Below are 22,784 nucleotides of genomic sequence, written 5' to 3'. Positions count from 1 at the left end.
ATACCCATAGTTTCTCCCTGCACATATCCCCTATAAGTGCACTTACAGTGCCTTGCAGAAGTATTAATTTTTTTTCACATTTTGTTTTGTTGCAACATTATGTTAAACTGCTTTAAATTAGTTTTTCCCCACATCAATTTACACTCCATACACCATAATAATGACAAAGCAAAAACCAGATTTGCAAATTTTTACAAATTTATTAAAAATAAAACACTGAAATAAGTACATTGCATAAGTATTCATACCCTTAACTCAGTACATAGTTGAAGCACCTTTACAGCCTCAAGTCTTTTTGGGTATGATGTGACAAGCTTTGCACATCTGCATTTTTGTCAATTATCTGCCATTCTTTGCCTCACCTTTTCACCTCTCAAGCTCTGTCAGCTTGGATGGGGGCTGGCAGATATTTTCTAGAGTCCTAGTTGTTCCAGTCGTCTTCCATTATGGATAATGGAGGCTACATGCTTCTGTGAACCTTCAATGCAGCATATTTTTAGCTGAACTCTTCCCTAGATCATTGCCTTAACGCAAGTCTGTCACTGAGCTCTACAGGCAGTTATCTTGACCTCAGGACTTGGTTTTTGCTCTGATATGCATTTTCAGCTGTTAGACTCATTCAAATGAATTTGCCACAGTTTAACTCCACTCCAAGTGTAGTAACATCTAGAAGCAATAATGCTCCTGAGCTAAATTTCGAGTGTCTGAGAAAAGGGTATGAATACTTATGCAACAGGATCTTTTTAGTTTTTTATTTCTAATAAATTTGTTACAAACCTGTTTTGTGCTTTGTCATTATGGTGTATGAGATGTAGATTGATGTAAAAAAAAAATTAAAACAGTTTAACATAATGCTGCAATAAAACAAAATGTGAAACAAATGAAGGGGTATGAATAATTTTGCAAGGCACTATATAACTTATACATTTTTCCTGCACTTGCTGCTTATTGCACTCCTGGTTAGACCTAAACTAATATTTATCACCTTGCTTACCCAGTTGATTGATTACATTGATAATTGCAAACTTTTTTTGTACTACAAGTTTTCTAAAATGTTAGGTTCAAATATGCAAATGAGGCATTATTTAATGAAATATGTGCTAATTTGCATGCATTTCTAGTACAAAAATCTAAACACTGGATGAAGTCAGTTTCAAAATTCTTGTACGTTTTTTTTTTTTACATATTAGAGTCAAATGTTTTTACAGAGGGGATTTTGGGTATCTCATTTTGTCATGCCATAATTTAGAAAAAAAAAAACAGACTATTTAGTCTATTTACTAGAAAACTATTTATTTTTTTTAATTTTTTTTTTTACAATTTTGGGGGGAATAAAATGTATAAACAGGAATAAAAATAAAATAGACAGGAATAAAAATGTAAAGTCTGGTGTGTGTAAGTGCTACTGAAGTGGAGATTTATGACTCGAGTGTAGGAGAAAAAAACTCATTTTGAGAAAACAGCCTTTAAAATATGGATTGTAATTTAAATCTATTGACACAAATAGACAAAGTGCTATAAAAGAAACACTTAACTGTAATTTGGGTGGTTTCTTTCCACTAGTCTAAAAAAACACTTTATGAAAAACCAAAAAGGCGAAAATCTCAAACTTGACAGGTACATGAAAAAAACAGGGCTTTTGCCTGCAGTGTCTCCACTTAATGCACCAAAGCATCTGAGCAACTTAAAACTTTTACTGATAACCATATTGTTACAGTGCAACATGGTGCAGTTAATCAAAATGGGAATGTTGTTATTTACAATACTATTATTAAAAGGAAAAAAGTATTATTTTAAGTGCTATATCACATTATTTTAAGTATTTTAATGCATTATGTCACATATAGTATTATTAAAATTACAGAATAAAACTTACTGTTAAAAATATTAAAATTGTGTAATTATTTTACGGCGTTTGTGTATACTACCCCAGAGCGCGTACACGTGTAACGAGCCGGATGAAAAGCTCGTGCTCATGACAGATGGACGTGGCTGTGTACCAAAGGTAAAAAATGATATAAATGCTGTTCAGTTTCTCGCAAAAAATGATCGTTTCGTGTCTTAGGACATCAATATATCGCCACGAGCCGCAGGGTGTAATTTTGTTTACTTTTAAAGGTCTGGTGCCCATCCACTGTCATTATTTGGCTGACAGACTGCACCGTTTTTCGTTAAAAATCTTCGTTTGTGTTCTGCTGAGGAAACAAAGTCACCTACATCTTGGATGCCCTGGGGGGTAAGCAGATAAACATACATTTTCATTTTTGGGTGAACTATCCCTTTAAGAGCGCGTATTGCAAATCATTTGATTTAGATCAGAGCTTTGAAATGGGTTCTCAAATCTTTTGATTCAGTTTAGGAGAGCGGATTGTGAATCATTTGATTCAGAAAGGGACTTTGTGAGTTTGTGAATCTTTTGATTTAGATCAGAATAGAGTGGATTCGTGAATCTTTTGATTCAGATTGGAACTTAGGAGCGCATATTATGAATCATATGATGTAGATCAGAGCTTTGGAGTGGGTTCTCAAATCTTTTGATTCAGATCAGGAGCATGGGTTAATTTCGAATCATTTGATTTAGACCGGAGATTTGGAGCGGGATCAGAGCGGGTTCACAAATCATTTGATTTAGATCAGAGTGGAGTGGATTTGTGAATCTTTTGATTTAGATTGAAACTGAGCAGATTTGCGAATCTTTTGATTTAGATTGGAACTGAGCAGATTTGCGAATCTTTTGATTTAGATCAGAATAGAGTGGATTCGTGAATCTTTTGATTCAGATTGAAACTGAGCAGATTTGCGAATCTTTTGATTTAGATTGGAACTGAGCAGATTTGCGAATCTTTTGATTTAGATTGGAACTGAGCAGATTTGCGAATCTTTTGATTTAGTTTGGAACTTAAGAGCATGTATTGCAAATCATTTGATTTAGATCAGAGCTTTGGAATGGGTTCTCAAATCTTTTGATTCAGTTTAGGACAGCAGATTGCAAATCATTTAAATCAGATCGTAGCGGGTTCAGGAGCACAGATTAATTTCAAATCATTTGATTTTGATCGGAACTGAATGGATTCGTGAATATTTTGATTTAGATCGGAACGTAGCGAATTTTGCGAATCTTTTGATTCAGATTGGAACTTAGGAGAGTGTATTACAAATCATATGATGTAGATCAGAGCTTTGGAGCAGGTTCTTGTAACTTGATTCAGATCAGGAGCACGGGTTAAGTGCAAATCATTTGATTTAGATAGGAACTTTGGAACGGGTTCTCAGATCTTTTGATTCAGATCAGGAGCGCGGATCACGGGTTAATTGCGAATCATTTTATTTAGAGCTTTGGAGTGGGTTCTGGAATCTTTTGATTGAGATCGGTATCAGAGCGGGTTCGCGAATCATTTGATTTAGATTTGAACGAGTAGATTTGTAAATCTTTTGATGTAGATCGTAACTGAGTGGATTCGCAAATCTTTAGATTCAGATTGGAACGTAAGATCGCGTATTGCAAATGATTTAATTTAGATCAGAGCTTTGGAATGGGTTCTCAAATCTTTTGATTCAGTTTAGGACAGCAGATTGTGAATCATTTGATTCAGAAAGGGACTTTGTGAGTATGTGAATCTTTTGATTTAGATCAGAATAGAGTGGATTCGTGAATCTTTTGATTCAGATTGGAACTTAGGAGTGCATATTATGAATCATATGATGTAGATCAGAGCTTTGGAGTGGGTTCTCAAATCTTTTGATTCAGATCAGGAGCATGGGTTAATTTCGAATCATTTGATTTAGACCGGAGATTTGGAGCGGGTTCACAAATCATTTGATTTAGATCAGAGTGGAGTGGATTTGTGAATCTTTTGATTTAGATTGAAACTGAGCAGATTTGCGAATCTTTTGATTTAGATTGGAACTGAGCAGATTTGCGAATCTTTTGATTTAGATTGGAACTGAGCAGATTTGCGAATCTTTTGATTTAGATTGGAACTTAAGAGCATGTATTGCAAATCATTTGATTTAGATCAGAGCTTTGGAATGGGTTCTCAAATCTTTTGATTCAGTTTAGGACAGCAGATTGCAAATCATTTAAATCAGATCGTAGCGGGTTCAAGAGCACAGATTAATTTCAAATCATTTGATTTTGATCGGAACTGAATGGATTCGTGAATATTTTGATTTAGATCGGAACGTAGCGAATTTTGCGAATCTTTTGATTCAGATTGGAACTTAGGAGAGTGTATTACAAATCATATGACGTAGATAAGAGCTTTGGAGCAGGTTCTTGTAACTTGATTCAGATTAGGAGCACGGGTTAATTGCAAATCATTTGATTTAGATAGGAACTTTGGAACGGGTTCTCAGATCTTTTGATTCAGATCAGGAGTGCGGATCACGGGTTAATTGCGAATCATTTTTTTTAGAGCTTTGGAGTGGGTTCTGGAATCTTTTGATTGAGATCGGGATCAGAGCGGGTTCGCGAATCATTTGATTTAGATTTGAACGAGTAGATTTGTAAATCTTTAGATTCAGATTGGAACGTAAGAGCGCGTATTGCAAATGATTTCATTTAGATCAGAGCTTCGGAATGGGTTCTCAAATCTTTTGATTCAGTTTAGGAAAGCGGACCACAAATCATATGATTCAAAAAGGGACTTTCTGGGTTTGTGAATCTTTTGATTCAGATCAGGAGTGTGGGTGGTGAATCGTTTGATTAAGATCGTAATCGAGCGTGTTTGCGAATCATTTGATTTAGAACGGAACCGAGTGGATTTGTGAATCTTTTGATTTAGATCGATTCAGAAAGAAACATCACTTACAAAATGAGATAAGAAAAAAAAAAAAATCTGTGTGGGTACATTGCCAAAAAAGTGAATAACATCTTTATCAGAAGAGAGTAACAAAAGCAGCAACTCACTTTAATGTTTGACTTATAATTACACCTATAAGGTTTTTGTAAATATTAGAGTAACTCATTAATTTGTGGACCTCTTCATATTTAAGAAGAAAACTATAGTTCCCAGAGAGTCAAACAGGAGTTTAGAAAATGTTGGATTTCCACTGGGAGAGTAGAAAATAAATATTAGGAATATGCAACATTGCAAACATATCCAATGTAGTCAAAATAAACTGCACAGCAAAATCATTCCAAAACAAATTAGAAGAAAGCAAATGTTTTAATTGGGACGGAGTAAAATGAATGAAAGAAATTCAGAGGACACAGCAAACCTCATTATAGAGATTTACAGGCCCAACAGAATTAAGCAACTGAGATCACATGACATTACATCCCTAAAATTGTAATCGGTTAACTTTGTTCTTCTAAAAAGCGTCACATTGTGACACCATGGCAGTGGCGTTCAAATTCAACAGAAGATCCCTCCTGACACGTCTGACAAACGAGTGAGCTACAACTGTACAAGTGACGGGAATAAATCAGTCAAGCAGAACAGTGATTGGGTCTAAGCAGATGAATTACATATTCAGAGAAAACAAAAATACGTTTACAGCAGAAAGCCCAGAATCATTTTAACCAATGCTTTACAACATTTTTTTAAAAATTAAATGGACAGCATTAAAACAAAGATTTTTTTTTTCTCAGGTGTATAACTCAAAAACAAGACTGCAGAGGTTATAGGCTATAACCAATTACTGCATTTAAAATAAGGCATTACAAATATCCCCATAAATAAGCAAAAAAAAAAAAGGAAGGTCAGATAGAGAAGGAATATGCTTTCCTCTGCTGCATAATAACAGATATGACCTCGCATGCATTTCACACCAGACATCACTACTGTTATAACTGTACATTTGTATATACACAGTTCTGAACTCGGTATAAAATGTGCATGATCAAGAATTAAAAAGAAAAAAAAAAGATGCATATTTTTTACTTTCTCTCTGAAGCAGTCATGCTGCTCCTATGATCATACATCCTTTGGTTTTTAAAGAAAATAAAATTAAAAGGACAGACATGTAAATGGATAAATAGACACTAGTGTGCAATTTTTCAAAAATAAACGCAAATCTCGAGACGATGCAGCTTTAAATATACACTAGTATTATGGATGGAAAATGCAAAGTAATGGTTGAGATACACAAATTTGAACCCTGTAAAGATTGTTAAGTAAAACCAAGGCATTGTGAAAAGGCCCTGGAAGCCAGCCGTCCAAAAATAAAGAAAACCCAACCCTATTTCAAGCTGTGCCCCGTCTTTGCCAAATGTACACAGTGTGCATTTAGCACAGCATGTTCTTTACAAAAAACAGCAGCAGATGAAGCGAGCAGCCTGATGAATAACACTATTGCTGGTATAATACCACACTGCCACATAATGCAAATGTAAAATGTTACAGATCCCTTGTAAGGAAGCAGCTAAACTCCAAACTAGCTGATCGTTTCTGAGCTTTACAAAGAATAGTTCACCTAAAACTCCTTAAAATTTCCATTCACTCAGTGATTTTTTACTACCAAGCTTTAAAAACACAATAAAAGTGTCATAAAAGTGATCCATATGACTTGAGCACTACATTTCTAAATCCTATTCAGTGCAGTGTGATCAATTTAAACTGTTATTCACTGAAAATCTTGATTAATGACTTAAACAACCCATTTTAGTTCACAGAAATCTATTGCAATGGCTTCAGAAGACTTGGCATAAAGCGCAGAAGTTGTATGAACCATTTTTATGGTACTTTTTAGGTTTATCAATATTCCTTATTGCATGTTGTTTCATAGAAACTCTTAAGTTACAACAACACACGGACAAATACATTATCATTGTTATTTTAGGTGAACTATTCCTAATCATTTGTTAAATTTATAATAAATAGATGATGATACAGGATGAAGCACACAGCTACTGTCTAGCTGAGACCAAGGCACACACATAACACGTCAAGTTTAACAACTAAAATGATTTAGGAACACTGTCAGGAACATAAAGGATGAACAGCTCTCTGGGGATGCACCAGTGGAAACCGGTTTGAGTGCAAATGTGCCCAATCTCAAATCAATCCAGTCCGCATTGCTTTCGGTTCACTTTATAAAAAAAAAAAAAACATGAGTTGAGAGAGGATTCACTTAAAAACTGCTTGTTTTCTGATTCTCCAATTATTTAAAAACAGACTTTGAATCCTGAGTTATTGTAATTTTTCATTGCAAATTAACTGCTGCGTTGCAATTGACATTTGTATTAGAACTATTTTTCTCAAATGAACAGAGAACAACAGACGACAGTATCTTTGATACTGCAAATGACAAACAATAATCAATAATTAAATATTTAATTTAGCACATTCAGCTTTTTTTTCCTTTTTGCTTCTTGTGTTTTCATTACTTGAATTGAATTATTTTTCTACATTTGAACCTAATTTTTTGGCATGAAATTATGAAGTTTTATACTCTTTTTTTTTTTCTTTCTTTACATGTCAATGCTACAAAATCCTCTCCAGATGGGCTGTTCCACGAGAGTCACAATTCACTCGTCTCATTACGAAACTCTCCTCTCTTGCCTTTAGAACAGTACGCTCAGTCAGAGTTATGGAAACATCCCAGAGATAACGCGAATGAAACATCCTTGAATGCGAGTCCTGCCACAGGCAGTCTACGCTGAGGGATGAGTACGGTTGGGTTTGTCGTTCCTGTGTCATCCGCCTCCTTTCGTCTGTTTTTTCATCTGTTTGTGTCCTGTGCACAGTGGCGAGAGGATCAGGGGGAAGTGGAGGCGGATGCATGGAACTTCACAAACGCGATAGCCGCAAGCTCTTTGCAAAACTCCTCAAGAACAATGACCCCCTCGAGCAATGTCACGTGATCCACGCTGTAAGACAAAAGATGAATCTCTTTATCAAAGAAAAAGAGATACTCAGCAAAGAAACATCTCTCTTCAGGGGCAGGTTGTATGATGTATTGAATTTCCATATAGTGAATCAAAATATATTCACACTGATTTAATATTTAAGAAACATTAACACTGTTTTATACATTCTTTGTTCTGGATTTTGGTGCAAATGCACATACATGCGTCCAAGCCTTACCTCATCCCCTCTGGCTCTAGTCCCAGAAGTCTCTTCCTCACCAGCAGGAGTTTAGGGGTAAAATCAGGGATGCGGTGAGTTCTCAACATTAGATCGCCAACCACCTGATCAAAGCATCCATATAAACAATGGGTTAAACAGTTTCCAAAGAGGTGACCAAATTAAACCACAGTAAGGGGAAAAAAATTGATCCCATGTTGATTTTGTATGTTTGCCCACTTACAAAGAAATTATCAGTCTATAATTTTAATGGTAGGTTTATTTTAACAATGACAGACAGAATAACAACATCCAAAAAAATCCAGAAAAACGCATTTCAAAAAAAGTTATAAATTGATTTGCATTTTAATGAGTGAAATAATTATTTTACCCCTTTGCGAAACATGACTTAGTACTTAGCAATCACAGAGGTCAGATGATTCTTTCAGTTGGCCACCAGGTTTGCACACATCTCAGGAGGGATTTTGTCCCACTTATCTTTGCAGATCCTCTCCAAGTCATTAAGGGTTTTTTTGAGGCTGACGTTTGGCAACTCGAACCTTCAGCTCCCTCCACAGATTTTCTATGCGATTAAAGTCTGGAGACTGGCTAGGCCACTAGGACCTTAATGTGCTTCTTCCTGAGCCATTGCTTTGTTTGCCTTGGCCATATGTTTTGGGTCATTGTCATGCTGGAATACCCATCCACGACCCATTTTCAATGGACTGGCTGAGAGAAGGAGGTTCTCACCCAAGATCTGACGGTACATGGCCCCGTCCATCAACCCTTTGATGCAGTGCAGTTGTCCTGTCCCCTTAGCAGAAAAACAACCCCAAAGCATAATGTTTCCATCTCCATGTTTGATGGTGGGGATGGTGCTCTTGGGGTCATAGGGAGCGTTCCTCCTCCTCCAAACATGGTGAGTTAAGTTGATGCCAAAGAGATTGATTTTGGAGATTGATTGTTCATTGGCAAACTTCAGGGAGATGCTTGGCAATGGCCTTGTAGCCCATTCCAGCCTTGTGTAGGTCTACAATTTTGTCCCTGACATCCTTGGACAACTCTTTGGTCTTGGCCATGGTGGAGAGTTTGGAATCTGATTGATTGATTCTGTGAACAAAACTTTAATAGAGTGCTCCTAATCTCAGCTTGTTATCTGTATAAAAGACACCTGGGAGCCATAAATCTTGCTGATTGATAGGGGATCAAATAGTTATTTCACTCAATAAAATGCGAATCAATTTATAACTTTTTTGAAATGCGTTTTTCTGGATTTTTTGTTGTTATTCTGTCTCTCACTGTTTAAATAAACCTACCATAAAAATTCTAGACTGATAATTTCTTTGTCAGTGGGCAAACTAGGGCTGGGCGATATGGCCTAAAAATAAAATCCCAGATTTTTTTCACAAAAAAAAAATTGATTTAAAATCGATTTTTTCCCCCCTACTACTTTTAGCATGTAAAGAAACCCCAGCTTTTCCACAATATATATGGGCACCATATATTTTGTAATATACGTTGCAACTGCATCAGTGATCGCTTTCCACCAGGCCCCATTCTTATCATACCAGACACAGTAAATGTTTGTAAGACAAATAAATATGAGATGGGAGGAAAATATATATTTCCATGCTTTTCTCTTGCACTTATATCGTATACAAAAATATACAATTTTGAACACAGAAATATTAAATGATTTAAAAAACTGAAACGATCTGCCAGCAGGTGGTGGTAAGACACTGATTTAATTACTGAATCATATCATTCATTTGATTCGTTCGAATGGATGGTTCATTCAAGAATAAATCAAGTGACTCTTTATGAATGGGAAATTGAATCATTTCACTAGATTCGTTTAAAAACGCACGTTCATTCATAAACGAAACACCGCTGTGTTTGAGTGGAGATGCGCAGCGGCTCAGCTGTGACTTGTTTCAGATTACTTTTGGCGACGAAATAGAGCAAAATCAGGCAATAGTGTTATAGTCAGACGATGTAAGTCACTTAATAATACCTTCTTGTTTATTTAACTGTTGTAATAAATCAATATCTCGTTTACAAACTCCCTTAAAAATGATTAAAAGCTGTCACTCATCTTAGTTCACAATCTCACAAAGCTCTATTATAATAAACAAAGCTACTGCCCATTCAGTCTCTTATTTACACTCTCTCTACACTTGAGATACATTAGTCCACGTGCAAAACACATAGAAACCTTTGAAGCTCCACTCAGCGCAAACACAAATATGCTGGTCAGGTCAGTCGCACATGGTGCGCCTAAATATTTTTTCATAGTCGCACGTAGTAGGTTTTTTTTTGCCCTTGAACTGCTGGTCGCACCATTGAGAAATTAGGTCGCACTCTAGAGCCCTGATATGCAAATAATTCGCCATTGTCTTCAATCATCTCTCTACTCTGTTTATGTGGTAAGTGAAATTGTATGTACTGTAATGTAACAGGCTAACTTGCTAGCAAGCAGCTAAGCATTTAAACCATTCAACATCTATCTAATATAGTCACCATCAAAGGATAAACAGGAATTATATAATACTGTATGATTAGCATACAGTCTAACAGGCTATGGATGGAAGACATCTATTATAAAGGGCAGGTTTGCACCTTGAAACTGCTAGGATCATTTTGATTGGCACTACTTGTGTTTACAGTGGTGATTCAGCATGGAGAACAGCAGACGTACCCTGACAATGACTGAGAAAAGAGACCTGCAGCCCGGCGCCAGGTTAATGTATGGGTCCAGCAGGTATTCATGAAGATGAGCATGAGGCAGCAGAGACAGTTTAGACAACACAGACGTCACCTGTAGGTTAACATCATACGGCTGGATAGAAATAGAGAGAGAACAAGAGAGACATCAGCAGGGCATTCAACACTGATTTCAGGATTGCCTAAACAAAAATAAATTGTATTTATAACTTGTGCACTATATTCCATCTCTTCTGAAGCTATATATAAGCTCACAAACCTGATCGAGGATTCGTCCCATTCTGTCAAACAAGACTTTGAGGAAGTGTCCCTCGAAAAAAGGACTGTCGAGATTACACTTCTCAAAGGGTTTTGGACTGCTACGCCAGTCCCACCTCTGACAAACTCCACAATAGTCCCGAAACTGTCAGCATACAACCAAATATGATGACAACCACATTTAAAAAACAGCACTCACAGCAATGTCTCACTTGAATATAAAAAAACATTAACAGCAAATATCTGACGTGGTTAGGAAATAACATCACAATACATTCACAATGCTTTATGCAACATTATAATAATTACTTCATTATTATGCCACTGGTTGTTAAACAGATAAATTAATTTCCATCTCCATTAGCTATGACATCTATATTGTACTAATCCCATGAATGAATAAAACTAAATATATTTTAAATAACCAATAATTGAAGTAAGAATTTAAATATATTCAATTTTTCTTATTATTACAGTAGTGGCCAAAATTATTAGAACAGTAGTATCTTCATCAGCAAGTTTTTTTTTCTGTAGTGAAATATCAGTTTACATTTCCAAACATTTATTTTGCCATTACTTGTAATAATCCAGTGAGATTTTTGTTTGCACAGAGAGTCTGACAACAGCCAGAGATCTGATCTCATCATCATCCTGTCTGTCTGGAATGACATGAAGAAACAGAACAAACTGAGACAGACTAAATTCAGAAGAACTGTGGCAACATCTCCAATATGCTTCAAGAGATCTACTTACAAAGCTACCTGCAAAACTATGCACAAAAATGTATTTAGAATGAGTTTTTTGACAGCATGCTCAATTTACAGCATTTTTACACACACCCAAGTGCCCAAAACTTTTAACAGTACTGTAGCTTTGCAGGTAGGTTTCTTAAAGCATCTTGGAGACATTGCCACAGTCTGTCTCAGTTTGTTCTGTTTCTTCAGACAGACTGGATGATGATGAGATGAGATCTCTGTGTGGAGCACTGGCTGTTGTCAGACTTGTGCAAACAAAAATCGGGATTATTACAATTAATGGCAACATTAATGTTTGGAAATGTAAACTGATATTTCCTACTGACACACAACAGCAAAAGATAGAAATAACTGACTTAAACCCATTTTTAGCTGGTGAAAAACTAGTGTTCTAATAACTTTGGCCATCACTGTATTTATATAATTATCACATTGTACAAGAGCTAACATTTGTAAATCACTGGTGAACTAAAGCCATGTAATATATTGAATATTCACTATATTCTGTTCTTATTGTTTTATTTCTCACCTGTCTGTGAGCATCTCTCAAGTAGGTGTCATAGCCTGTGCCCTCAACCTGATAGGATGATTTTGCCTCATCAGGCACCAAACACAGGAAACTACAGGGAAAGCAACATTATTAAAAACTATTTACTAAAGTATTATCTGGAAAGCTATTATCTTATCACAAAATGATAAATCTGGCACATCACAGCTGATCAGATGTGGTACCTGTTAACTATTTTGTGAACCTCTGTCTTCCCATCAGCCTTTGTGTGTTCTGTGCTTGGTGGTGGAGAGCAGCTTAACCAGTCAGGGCTGGAGAGTCTGTTATCAGGGGAAAGATCTGAGAACAACGGGTCCTCTTCCAGATCTCTGGGGAAACAACACAAAGCAATATAATTAGATGATTACATGCATTCCACCTTTCAGATCTCACAGATGTAGCTGCTTTGATCTCTGAAGATAACTATGTAAAACTCTGGTATAAAGCAAGACTACAGTAAAATTATACTACCACCATAATTTAGTTTTGAAAATATATTATAATGAAGGTATATGGATTCATATCTGGCATATGTTTGATATATCAGACCCATTTTGACATGTGATCTATATTATTTGGAAGAATTGTTTATTCAGATTATTATTACTCATAAGTGCAACTACTTCTTGAACCTCATCTTTTAAATGCTGTTACCAGCAAACCTCTCCAGCTTGTAATTCAACACTACGATTGTTTGTTTGTTCATTTCTCAAAGGCATGGAATGCTGTTGTATTAGGCATTCATTTAAAGGAGAAGTGTGTAATTTGACTGTTGTCAAACAGGTTTTCCCCAACACTCTCCCCATTTAGCATTGATCAGCAAACATGTTAAATTCAGTGCGTTGGACAGGATAATGTTGGTATGTTACAATGCATGTTTAAACAGACAATGTCACAGAGTGCTTTTCAGGGGAAGTCACCATGCAAATGGTTTATATTCTAACTTAAAAGTCATTGCACATAAAAAAAAAAGTTACACACTTCATCTTTAGTTACTTAATACCACTTAATCCCTTTACAAACCGTTTCATTATACAACTTCCAACCAAAACACATTTCAAAAGTATCACTTTGGTTGACTTGCAATTAAGTTTTATTCATTCAGAAATTGCATGCTCTAGAACCATGCAGACGCATTTATCAGAATGATCTGGAAGTTTAGCAGCAGTGGAGACAGCAGCTCTTACACGGCGTCATGTGGTTGGCCGTTCTCCATGTGTTCACGCTCCTCTCTTTCCTCTGGCTGTTTGTTTTCTGCGTAGTTGCGTTCTTCCAAGCAGCGCAGCACCAGGTTCTGCAGTATATGCTGACATGGTTTCTGCAGCAGATGCTCAAACAGCCGTAGAGTCATGATGCTTATCTAGAACCAGACACAGAACCAGAAGTTCATGAATATAAAAACATTAAAACTGCTGCAAAAGATCTATAATGAGTAAATCATTCAATGACAATATGTGCTTATTTAACAGAGATTTATATCTATAAATGTTTAGACATTTTTTTACCATACTCCAGTCTTCAGTGTCACATGATCCTTAAGAAATCATTCTAATAATTCATTACTTTTATTATCAATGTTGGAAACTCTTGTGCTGCTTAGTATTTTTTTTAACTTGTGATTGTTTTTTCAGGATTCTTTGATGAATAAAAAGAAAAGTTAAAAAGAAAAGCATTTATTCAAAATAGAAATATTTTCGAACAAAGTAAGCATTTGCTATCACTTTTTATCAATTTAACATCTTTGGTGAATAAAAGTATTAATAACGAAAGAATAAACATTTACTGACCACAAACTCTTAAATGGTAGTGTATATTGTTACAAAATATTTCTATTTTAAATAAATGCTGTTCTTTTAAACTTTCTATTTATTAAAGAATCCTGAAAAAAAAAGTACCACATATTCCAGCTAAATATTAAGCAGCACAAATGTTTTCAACATTGATATTAAATCAGCATATTAGAATGATTTCTGACGGATCATGTGACACTGAAGACTGGAGAAATGATGCTGAAGATTCAGCTTTGCATCACAAGAACTAATTACATTTTAAAATATATTCACATAGAAAACAGTTATTTTACATTGAAATAATACTTCACAATATTATTGTTTTTTTTATCAAATAAATGCAGTCTTGATAAGCATATGAAACATCTTACTAATCCCAAACTTTTGCACCGCAGTGTACATACATGAGCAAGCCTATATTGAATATACAATATACTGGATTATACTTTAATAGAAATTGCATAAAAATTAATATTTGACAGATGTTAAAGGATTAGTTCATTTCCAGAACAAACATTTACAGATAATTTACTCACCCCCTTGTCATCCAAGATGTTCATGTCTTTCTTTCTTCAGTCGTAAAGAAATTATGTTTTTTTTAGGAAAACATTTCAGGAATTTTCTTTATATTGTGGACTTTAATGGTGCCTGTGAGTTTAAACTATTTTCTAAAATATTTTTACAATTTATACACTTTTTAACCTCAAACGCTCTGCGTGAACTCTGTGTATTCCAGTTCATGACAGTTAGTTTATGTCAAAAATCTCCCATCTCATTTTCTCTTCCAACTTCAAAATCGTCCTACATCTCTGTTTTACCTTTTGCAGTGATGTAGGATGATTTTGAAGTTGGAAGAGAAAATGAGATGAGAGTTTTTTCGACATACCCTAACTGTATTGAACCAAAGTGCACAGTATAGATGCACATGGCAGAGCTAGACAAGACGAACATTTGAGGTAAAAAAAAAAAAAAAAAAAAAGGATATAATAAATATATATATATATATATATATATATATTTTTTTTTTTTTAGAAAATAACCCATTGTTTTGCTAAATAAAACCCTTCTTTCTAGGCTGGGATCGTTTAGAGCACTTTGAAGCTGCATTTAAACTGCAGAAGTCCACTATATGGAGAAAATTCCTGAAATGCTTTCCTCAAAAAAAAAAAAAATCTTTACGACTGAAGAAAGAAAGACATGAACATCTTGGATGACAAGGAGGTGAGTACATTATCTGTAAATTTTTTTCCTTATAGCGATCTACTCCTTTAATATTTGATCTGACTGTAGGAGGTCACAAGCCCTTTCATCTAGATCCTAGATGGAGGATGAAATGCATTGATTTATGCAGTAATGGCAGCCAGGTTTACCTCATCTGACAAGTGGTCACAATGTTCTATGAGTCTGTGTCTCAGGGGATGCTGGTTAATGCCAGCAAGTGTCTCTGGCCCCGTTTCCTCTCCCAACAAGAAGTAAATGGTCTCCTGAAGCAGGGCCTCTGATGTCACCTGTCTGATGATCCTGTTTAACAGTGCTGTTGAAGTCAGAATGCCAACCTCTGACCTGGAATGAGGCAAAAATGAAAAAGAATGTAAAAGAGAACGTGTGTGTGAGAACGAAAACCTTTACTGTTCAATTGCAAAGTATGTGAGACTGGCAAACAAACCTGAGATAGCTTGCATAACTTACGTTTGCATGAGCTGAGGCTCCATTACGGCAACAAAGAACCGCTCTCTCACAGCCCGTGCCAGAACTGCAGCAGCCGTCTAACGTTACAGAGGAAAAAATAACAAACATGTTACCCAACAAACACCTCAATATGTGAATTTTCTGCCTCCTTTAATGAAACCCATCTGATTTAGAAATATGACTGACTATGTTCCTGCCATTTGTAGACGGATTTATACTGAGCATGACTCAATATTTACTTATCTTCTCCGATTTTTTTTTTTACCTTCTGTGCCTCTTTGATGAGCTGATCACAATAGTCCAGCCACGAGAGGAAAGAAATAAGTGCACGTTTGCCCGCAAAAGTAGCAGCATCTTCCTTTAGAGTATACACATCCAACCTACAAATACACATAGACTCATTCAAAACAGTTACATGTGTCTCTGGGTAATATACTGAAAATCGTTATATATTTGCGATAAGTTTGCTGCCAATAACAATGAATGATCATCATCAAAAATGTTGCAATGATCCAAATGTTCTAAGCGACAGGACAGCTATTTCAGAGTTTATGCATAAAACATTTTAGTTCAAATATTATAAATATTTTACTTCTTGCATCTAACAGGCAAGAATAGCTAATATAATAAAAAATATATAATAAACAGTTATTATATATTTATAAACACATTTAAAAAGAAAATCATTTTTAGTATTGCTCTTAAAACTCAAGTGTAAGCAATATAATATAGGTACTAAATTATATGCCATGTACCCCCAGTTTACAGACTCCACAGTTTCGATGTCAAGAGGGTCCATGGACTGAGGAAGGGCCCGGTAGAACTGTGCTAGCCGGTCTGTGAGAAGCTGACTGAGCTCTGTGTTTTCTGTGAGGCATTTGGCTGCAGCTGGCTCAGGCAAACTGACTATCAGCATCAGACCCTCACATGCCTTTACCACAATACGGCCATCCTGAGAAAGAGACCAGATTAGTTAACACACATATTATCAAATTTATTCATAAGGATGGTTTGTCTTGTGTCAGAGATGGAGAGCTGCACTTACTGGACTCTTAGTGAGGTTAAGAAGGGAGCTGACTAGGTTGTAGTTGTCGTTGTTTGGCAGTGTAGTGTGGACAGAGGACGGACTAGCTTCTCTTGGGCTGGTGGCTTGACTAGTTGCTTCTTTCAGTGCAGATGTAACCAGACTGGGATTTTGGTTTTGATTCTGTCCCGTATCTGGAGAAGATGGATCCTCTTTCACCAAATCAGCTCCACCATCTTTAGCAGTATCCAACTTTTTATTCTTATTCTGCAGAAACACATGAAGACATGCCAATGGAAGATACAGCCACTGTGCCATAATATATGCTGCCTACACAAGCAGATATATCTTCCATATTTCTCAATCACTCACTTCCAGGAAGAAGTTGACGAGGTAAGGGTCCTGCTTAAGTTTAGCACAGACGGTACACAGAAACTGGATCTCTTCATTCTCTGTAGGAGCAGCCAGAACCTCGCCGCACAGGCGGACCAGTTTCTGAGAAAACACCATCAGATACATCATGCATGGTCAATTAAATATTCAAGGGATTCGCAATTTGAAGTGCGAAGAGAGTTTAAAACTGTAATTCTGATCACCTGTACAGGTCTGTGCACATTGATGTGAGGCAGGAGTGGCTGGCGAATTCGACCCAACAGCTTGGTGTAGAAACTCAGAACCTGCTGTTTCATTCCCGGAGGGCACTAAGGAGGAGCAAACAGGGGGAAAAAAAAGACAGAAACAATTTTTTTAATTCTTGCTTTACTGGTACTTTGAGCTTTATGGGGCAGCCGTGGCCTAATGGTTAGAGAGTCGGACTTGTAACCCAAAGGTTGCGGGTTCGAGTCTCAGGTCCGGCAGGGATTGTCGGTGGGGAAGGTGAATAACCAGCACTCTCTCCACCCTCAATCCCTTGAGCAAGGGACCGTTCCCCCAACTGCTCCCCGGGCGCAGAGATGTATAAAGTACTAGAGACCCAGACTTGAGTAAAAGTACAAGTGGTCTATCAAAAAAGTTACTTGAGTAGAAGTTGAAGTGCTCTTTAAGCACTGTACTTAAGTGGAAGTACTAAAGTATTCAAAAAATTTTGTACTTAAGTATTGCAAGTAGTTTATTTTAAAATTTACTACTCAAATACTGAAAGTAAAAGTAAAAGTATTGTGTTATGTTAGGGTGACCAGACGTCCCGAAAAATTCGGGACAGTCCCGAAATCTAAGCTGCTGTCCCGAATCCCGAATCCCGCTCTAATTGTCCCGAAAATTATACTGAAGCAAAATCTTAAATAATTATTGTCTGATAAAACATAAAAAACTGTCCGTGGAGCGAGGTTGAGTCATCCTGCAGCCTGGCAACCAGCCCCCGCCGGCTGCTCATTGGCTGCAGCATCTTGTTTTTTTTGTTTTTTTTAGATATACCGTAGGCGCGCATTAAGATATGCACTGATAAGCAAATTTTCATTCATGAAATTGACATGGCTGGTGTACCGGAACCCCAACATGCTGCAAAAAAGCTCAATGCAAGCAGGCAGCGCTGTCTTCTTTGATCGTCTGATTCGCTCAATGATGAGCCAGCTTATTCAAATCTGTGACAGAGCCATCTACTGCTCTGGCAGTGATAATGTGGGTTTGGAATGGTTCATAACATTTTTATAATTGTAACGAGTAACGATACAGCACATAAAAAAACTATCGGAGTAAAAGTATTAAACTCATCGAAAATATGTACTGAAGTAAAAGTGGAAGTAGGAGAAAAAAACAATACTCCAGTAGAGTACAGATAATGCCTTTTAGTACTTAAGTACAGTAGTGAAGTAGTTCTACTTCGTTACTATACATCTCTGCCCGGGCGCCGCAGCAATGGCTGCCCACTGCTCCGGGTGTGTGTTCACTACTGTGTGTGTGCACTTGGATGGGTTAAATGCAAAGCACAAATTCCTAGTATGGGTCACTTCACCTCCTTTCCTTTCCTTTCCTTTCCTTTTTAGCTACAAAGATCAAAAATTAGTTTCAAATAGTTGTATCTCAGCCAAATATTGTCCTAACAAACCATACATCAATGGCAGGCTTATTTTTTAATGTATAGGTCTCAGTTTAAAAAAAATGGACCCTTGTGACTGGTTTTGTGGTCAAAGGTCACATTTTAGGTTAAAACAAAAGGGCTAATCAACAGTTAATTTAACACATACCATAGAACTGCATTGATTTCTCTTTATATTACTAAAATAAATGATGAGCTACAATATTACAGTTGCACAAAAAGATGAATCCACCTAATATTTTAATATAAATCCTCTTATTAGCAATAACATCCAGTGAAGATTCTTTAAATCGGATCAGGACGCTGCACATTCTGTTTTACACAGCCAGCAGCTATTTTCCTAATGACTCAAAGCAACTGACAGTCTCTCTTCCTAAACATGACTCACAGTACATGAGTATGTCTCTACTGGCAATACAATTCAGTGTCCCTTTGCTTTCTTACAAAACCTAGAGAGCTGCCCACGTAGGTAGCAATTTAAAGTATTACAGGAACCTAAGTGACACAAAGGCTGTTCCAAAAGTTAGGCATGATAATGCTAATGGAAAACTATATTTGAAATAATATAGTGTGCAAGAGCTTCGAATTTATCATGTATTGATTTATAATTTAATTTCAGTTACGATACTAGATAAGAATGTTTTGGATCAGAGCCATCTTCTGAACCGGGGTCACCACACTCAGTCCTAGAGGGCCGGTGTCCTACAGAGCTTAGCTCCAACCTTAATCAAACACACCTTAAAACTTCCAGGCAGGTGTGTTGAGGCAAGCTGGAGCTAAATTCTGCAGGACACCGGCCCTCCAGGATCAAGTTTGGTGACCCCTGTTCTAAACAAAAAAACAAACAGATGACATTTCTAATATTTACAAGTCTGCAATTGATGAAAAGCAGTAAAACACTCACATCTGCTTTGCCCAGGGTGTAGAGCGTCTCCAGGATCTTGTGGTGGAGAAGATACTCCATGCAGGGTCCCGTCTCTCCTGACTCTCTCTCCCTCTCCTCCTGGGTCAGAATATCCAGCATCTGCTCCAGATGGGAGGGAATGTTGGTGTCTGTCACTGGGGCTTTGTCATCTACAAAAACATGAACAGATGGTGACATATTGTGCTTTATTACCATAAGTGAGACTGACTATCACTGTCTCTTACCTGAGGTTTCTATGTAATAATGTGTGATGGCCTTCCAATGATAGACAAAGTCCTCTTGCAATGGCAGTGACGGCGCAAGCTGAATAACAAAGCAAAGCAATCATAAAAATTTGATGCTTTCTATATGTCAAAAATTTTTGAACAGTAAGTTTTTAAATGTTTTTTTTAAAGAATTCTCTTCTGTTCTCCAAGCCTGCATTTATTTGATCCAAAATACAGCAAAAGCAGTAATTATGTAAAATATTTCTACTATTTAAAATAACTGCTTTCTATTTGAATACATTTTAAAATGTATTTTTTTTTCTGGTGATCAAAGCTAAATTTTCAGCATCATTACTCCAGTCTTCAGTGTCATATCATTCTAATATGCTGATTTGCTGCTCTAGAAACATTTATTATTATTATCATAATCAATATTTAAATCAGAGTACTTTTTCTTCAGGATTCATTGATGAATAGAAAGATCCAAAGATTAGCATTTATCTGAAATAAAAAGATTTTGTAACATTATAGACTATATCATTTAAAAGTTTGAAGTCATTAAATTTTTATTATTGATCAAAAGATTATAAATACATTTAAAATGCTACAAAGATTTCTATTTCGGTTAAATTCTGCTCTTCTAAACTTTCTATTTATCAAAGAAACCTGAAAAAAAAAAAAAATTTAACATATTTTTGAGCAACAAATCAGAATATTAGAATGATTTCTGAAAGATCATGTGACTGGAGTAATGATGCTAAAAATTCAGCTTGAAAATCACAGAAATAAATTAAAATTTAAAATATATTCAAATAAAAAGCAGTTATTTTAAACAGTAAAAATATTTCAAAATTTTACTGTTTTTGCTGTATTTTGGATCAAATAAATGCAGGTTTGGTCAGCAGAAGAGACTTCTTTAAAAAACATTAAAAATCTTACAGCTCAAAAACGTTTGACCAGAAGTGCATATCTGAAGATCACAGTACTGTTATTGTATAAATAAATGAATAAAAAAAAACAAATGAACAAAATTAAGTGTCCTCTGCAAACAAATACTGCTTTTCTCATATTAAGCTTTTTACAGCTTGTTGTCAGTTATATTTAACTGTGTTTTGGTGAATTTAGTAGCTGTATTTTGCCTCAGTTCAGGTTTCCTATAAATTATAAACATAATTTATTAAAATGTCTATCAATAAATTGTCACAATACTTTTTATCTTAATTTTGAACAGTGGTTCTATTGTTTTAAACCTAACAATCTTCTTTTTGATAAAAATTTTGATTAAAAAGAGTACTTGAACAATATATCCTAAAACTAATGTTTAATTTCCCTGACATTGTATCATTTAATGTAATGACATTGTGTAAACGTGTGTAAAACGCTTTTTGTGACACTGTCTGTATTAATACAATATTTTTTCTTTTGCCAGGGAATACAACCATAAATATACGTGATATATGTGAATATGTGCATTAGATGTTATCTCGTTATGTAATGCAAAGATAATCGTACATTTGTACGCGTGTCATAGTAACAGCTGTTTTGTTTACATCCTGCAATTGAGCTGCTAGCATGCTAACTGGCTAACGCAGATACATTTAATGTACATTTCACATTATATAGCTAATATATCTTATAAAATGTGAGAAATATCACTTCAAAATTATTATAAACTCAAAAGGTTCGCGTATATGAAGACATTTAGCCAAAACCATCTGAGAATTACGCACGATTTAGCACAGTTGCTAAAATAACGTTACACAGCAAACAAAGGCTTAATATATCCCGACCAATCATAAAAACAAAATAAACGACAACCGAGCGGACACACCATTAAACACACTTGAGGAGACAGTTAAAACCGCTTTAGGTGTTTTGTCTGTCATCTGTTATTTATTACATAAGCTGTTAGCTCATGATGCTAACAGGCCTTTACATCAACACTAACGTTAGCCGACTTTCCCATTTCTCATTTCCTAGTCAAACAGTCATTTAAATACGGTCAGATGTAGTTTTAAAAGCTCTCACCGCCTCGACAGCGTGCTGTAGGATGGAGGTGAATTTGGAGAACATGTTGTTTTTGGACAGGAGGAGTTTTGCTCGGGAGATCTCCTCTCTCTTCCCTCTGCTCCTTCTGCGGTTATCCAGATTGAACACTTACGCTAAAACACACTTGAATACATGTATACTGATAGCGTGCTAGTGTGTATTTACATTTCAACACACACTCTAACGCAGATTAAGAAAACACGTACTGCAACACTGAAAGAATAATGCGGGTTTGTCTTTTTAAGGCCACGGTGGCACTTTCATTGCGCTCGAACAAACACTGAGATCACTGATCATATCTGCCAAAGCACAACAGACCCCGGCAAACTAAAATATAAAATAATAATAATAATAATAATAATAATAATAATAATAATAATAATAATAATAATAATAATAATGATAATAATAAAAATCAGCCGATATTCAAGTAAATTCTTTACTGATTTTTCCTTTTATTTGACATTTTAAAAGCGTGAGAATTGTTCAGATAAAATACAAAATAAATAAAAATTTACAGGACCTATATTAATGAAAGCCGGGGCACTGCGCATGTCTTTGAAAACGACAAACATATTTTAAATCTGTGTGCATTGTTTTTGTTGTTGTTGTTAATAATATTAATTAATAAGAATAAGAATAAAAATAATAAGAAGAATAAAATCAAGAGGACTCTTATTGTAAAATCAGGGACTCTTATACTTTCGCTCTGTGTGTCCCGTCAACTTTGTAAATCAAAGTTACCGATATATAAACACTAAAATAAACAAATA

At 35.8% G+C, this 22,784-nt stretch overlaps 1 protein-coding gene across 1 annotated transcript; it reads right to left on the bottom strand.

Annotated features, from left to right (window-relative positions):
- Positions 1-5,149: 5,149 nt before the first annotated feature.
- On the bottom strand, positions 5,150-22,277 carry fhip2a (FHF complex subunit HOOK interacting protein 2). The gene is made up of 17 exons (XM_073834853.1): positions 21,991-22,277; positions 19,981-20,059; positions 19,736-19,905; positions 17,393-17,497; positions 17,169-17,291; positions 16,818-17,063; positions 16,528-16,724; positions 16,038-16,152; positions 15,773-15,849; positions 15,454-15,646; positions 13,481-13,653; positions 12,479-12,622; positions 12,276-12,366; positions 10,993-11,136; positions 10,708-10,848; positions 8,031-8,134; positions 5,150-7,813 (listed from the first exon to the last, which is right to left on the bottom strand). Exons 1-17 carry the CDS (start codon positions 22,033-22,035, stop codon positions 7,702-7,704), a joined length of 2,259 nt encoding a protein of 752 aa, XP_073690954.1. The 5' UTR covers positions 22,036-22,277; the 3' UTR covers positions 5,150-7,701.
- Between the last annotated feature and the right edge of the window lie 507 nt (positions 22,278-22,784).

The sequence above is a fragment of the Garra rufa genome, chromosome 2 (assembly GCF_049309525.1).
Source record: "Garra rufa chromosome 2, GarRuf1.0, whole genome shotgun sequence".
Taxonomy (NCBI): domain Eukaryota; kingdom Metazoa; phylum Chordata; class Actinopteri; order Cypriniformes; family Cyprinidae; genus Garra; species Garra rufa.
Note: the sequence above shows the minus strand (reverse complement) of the source record. Positions and strands in the feature narration are given on the sequence as shown.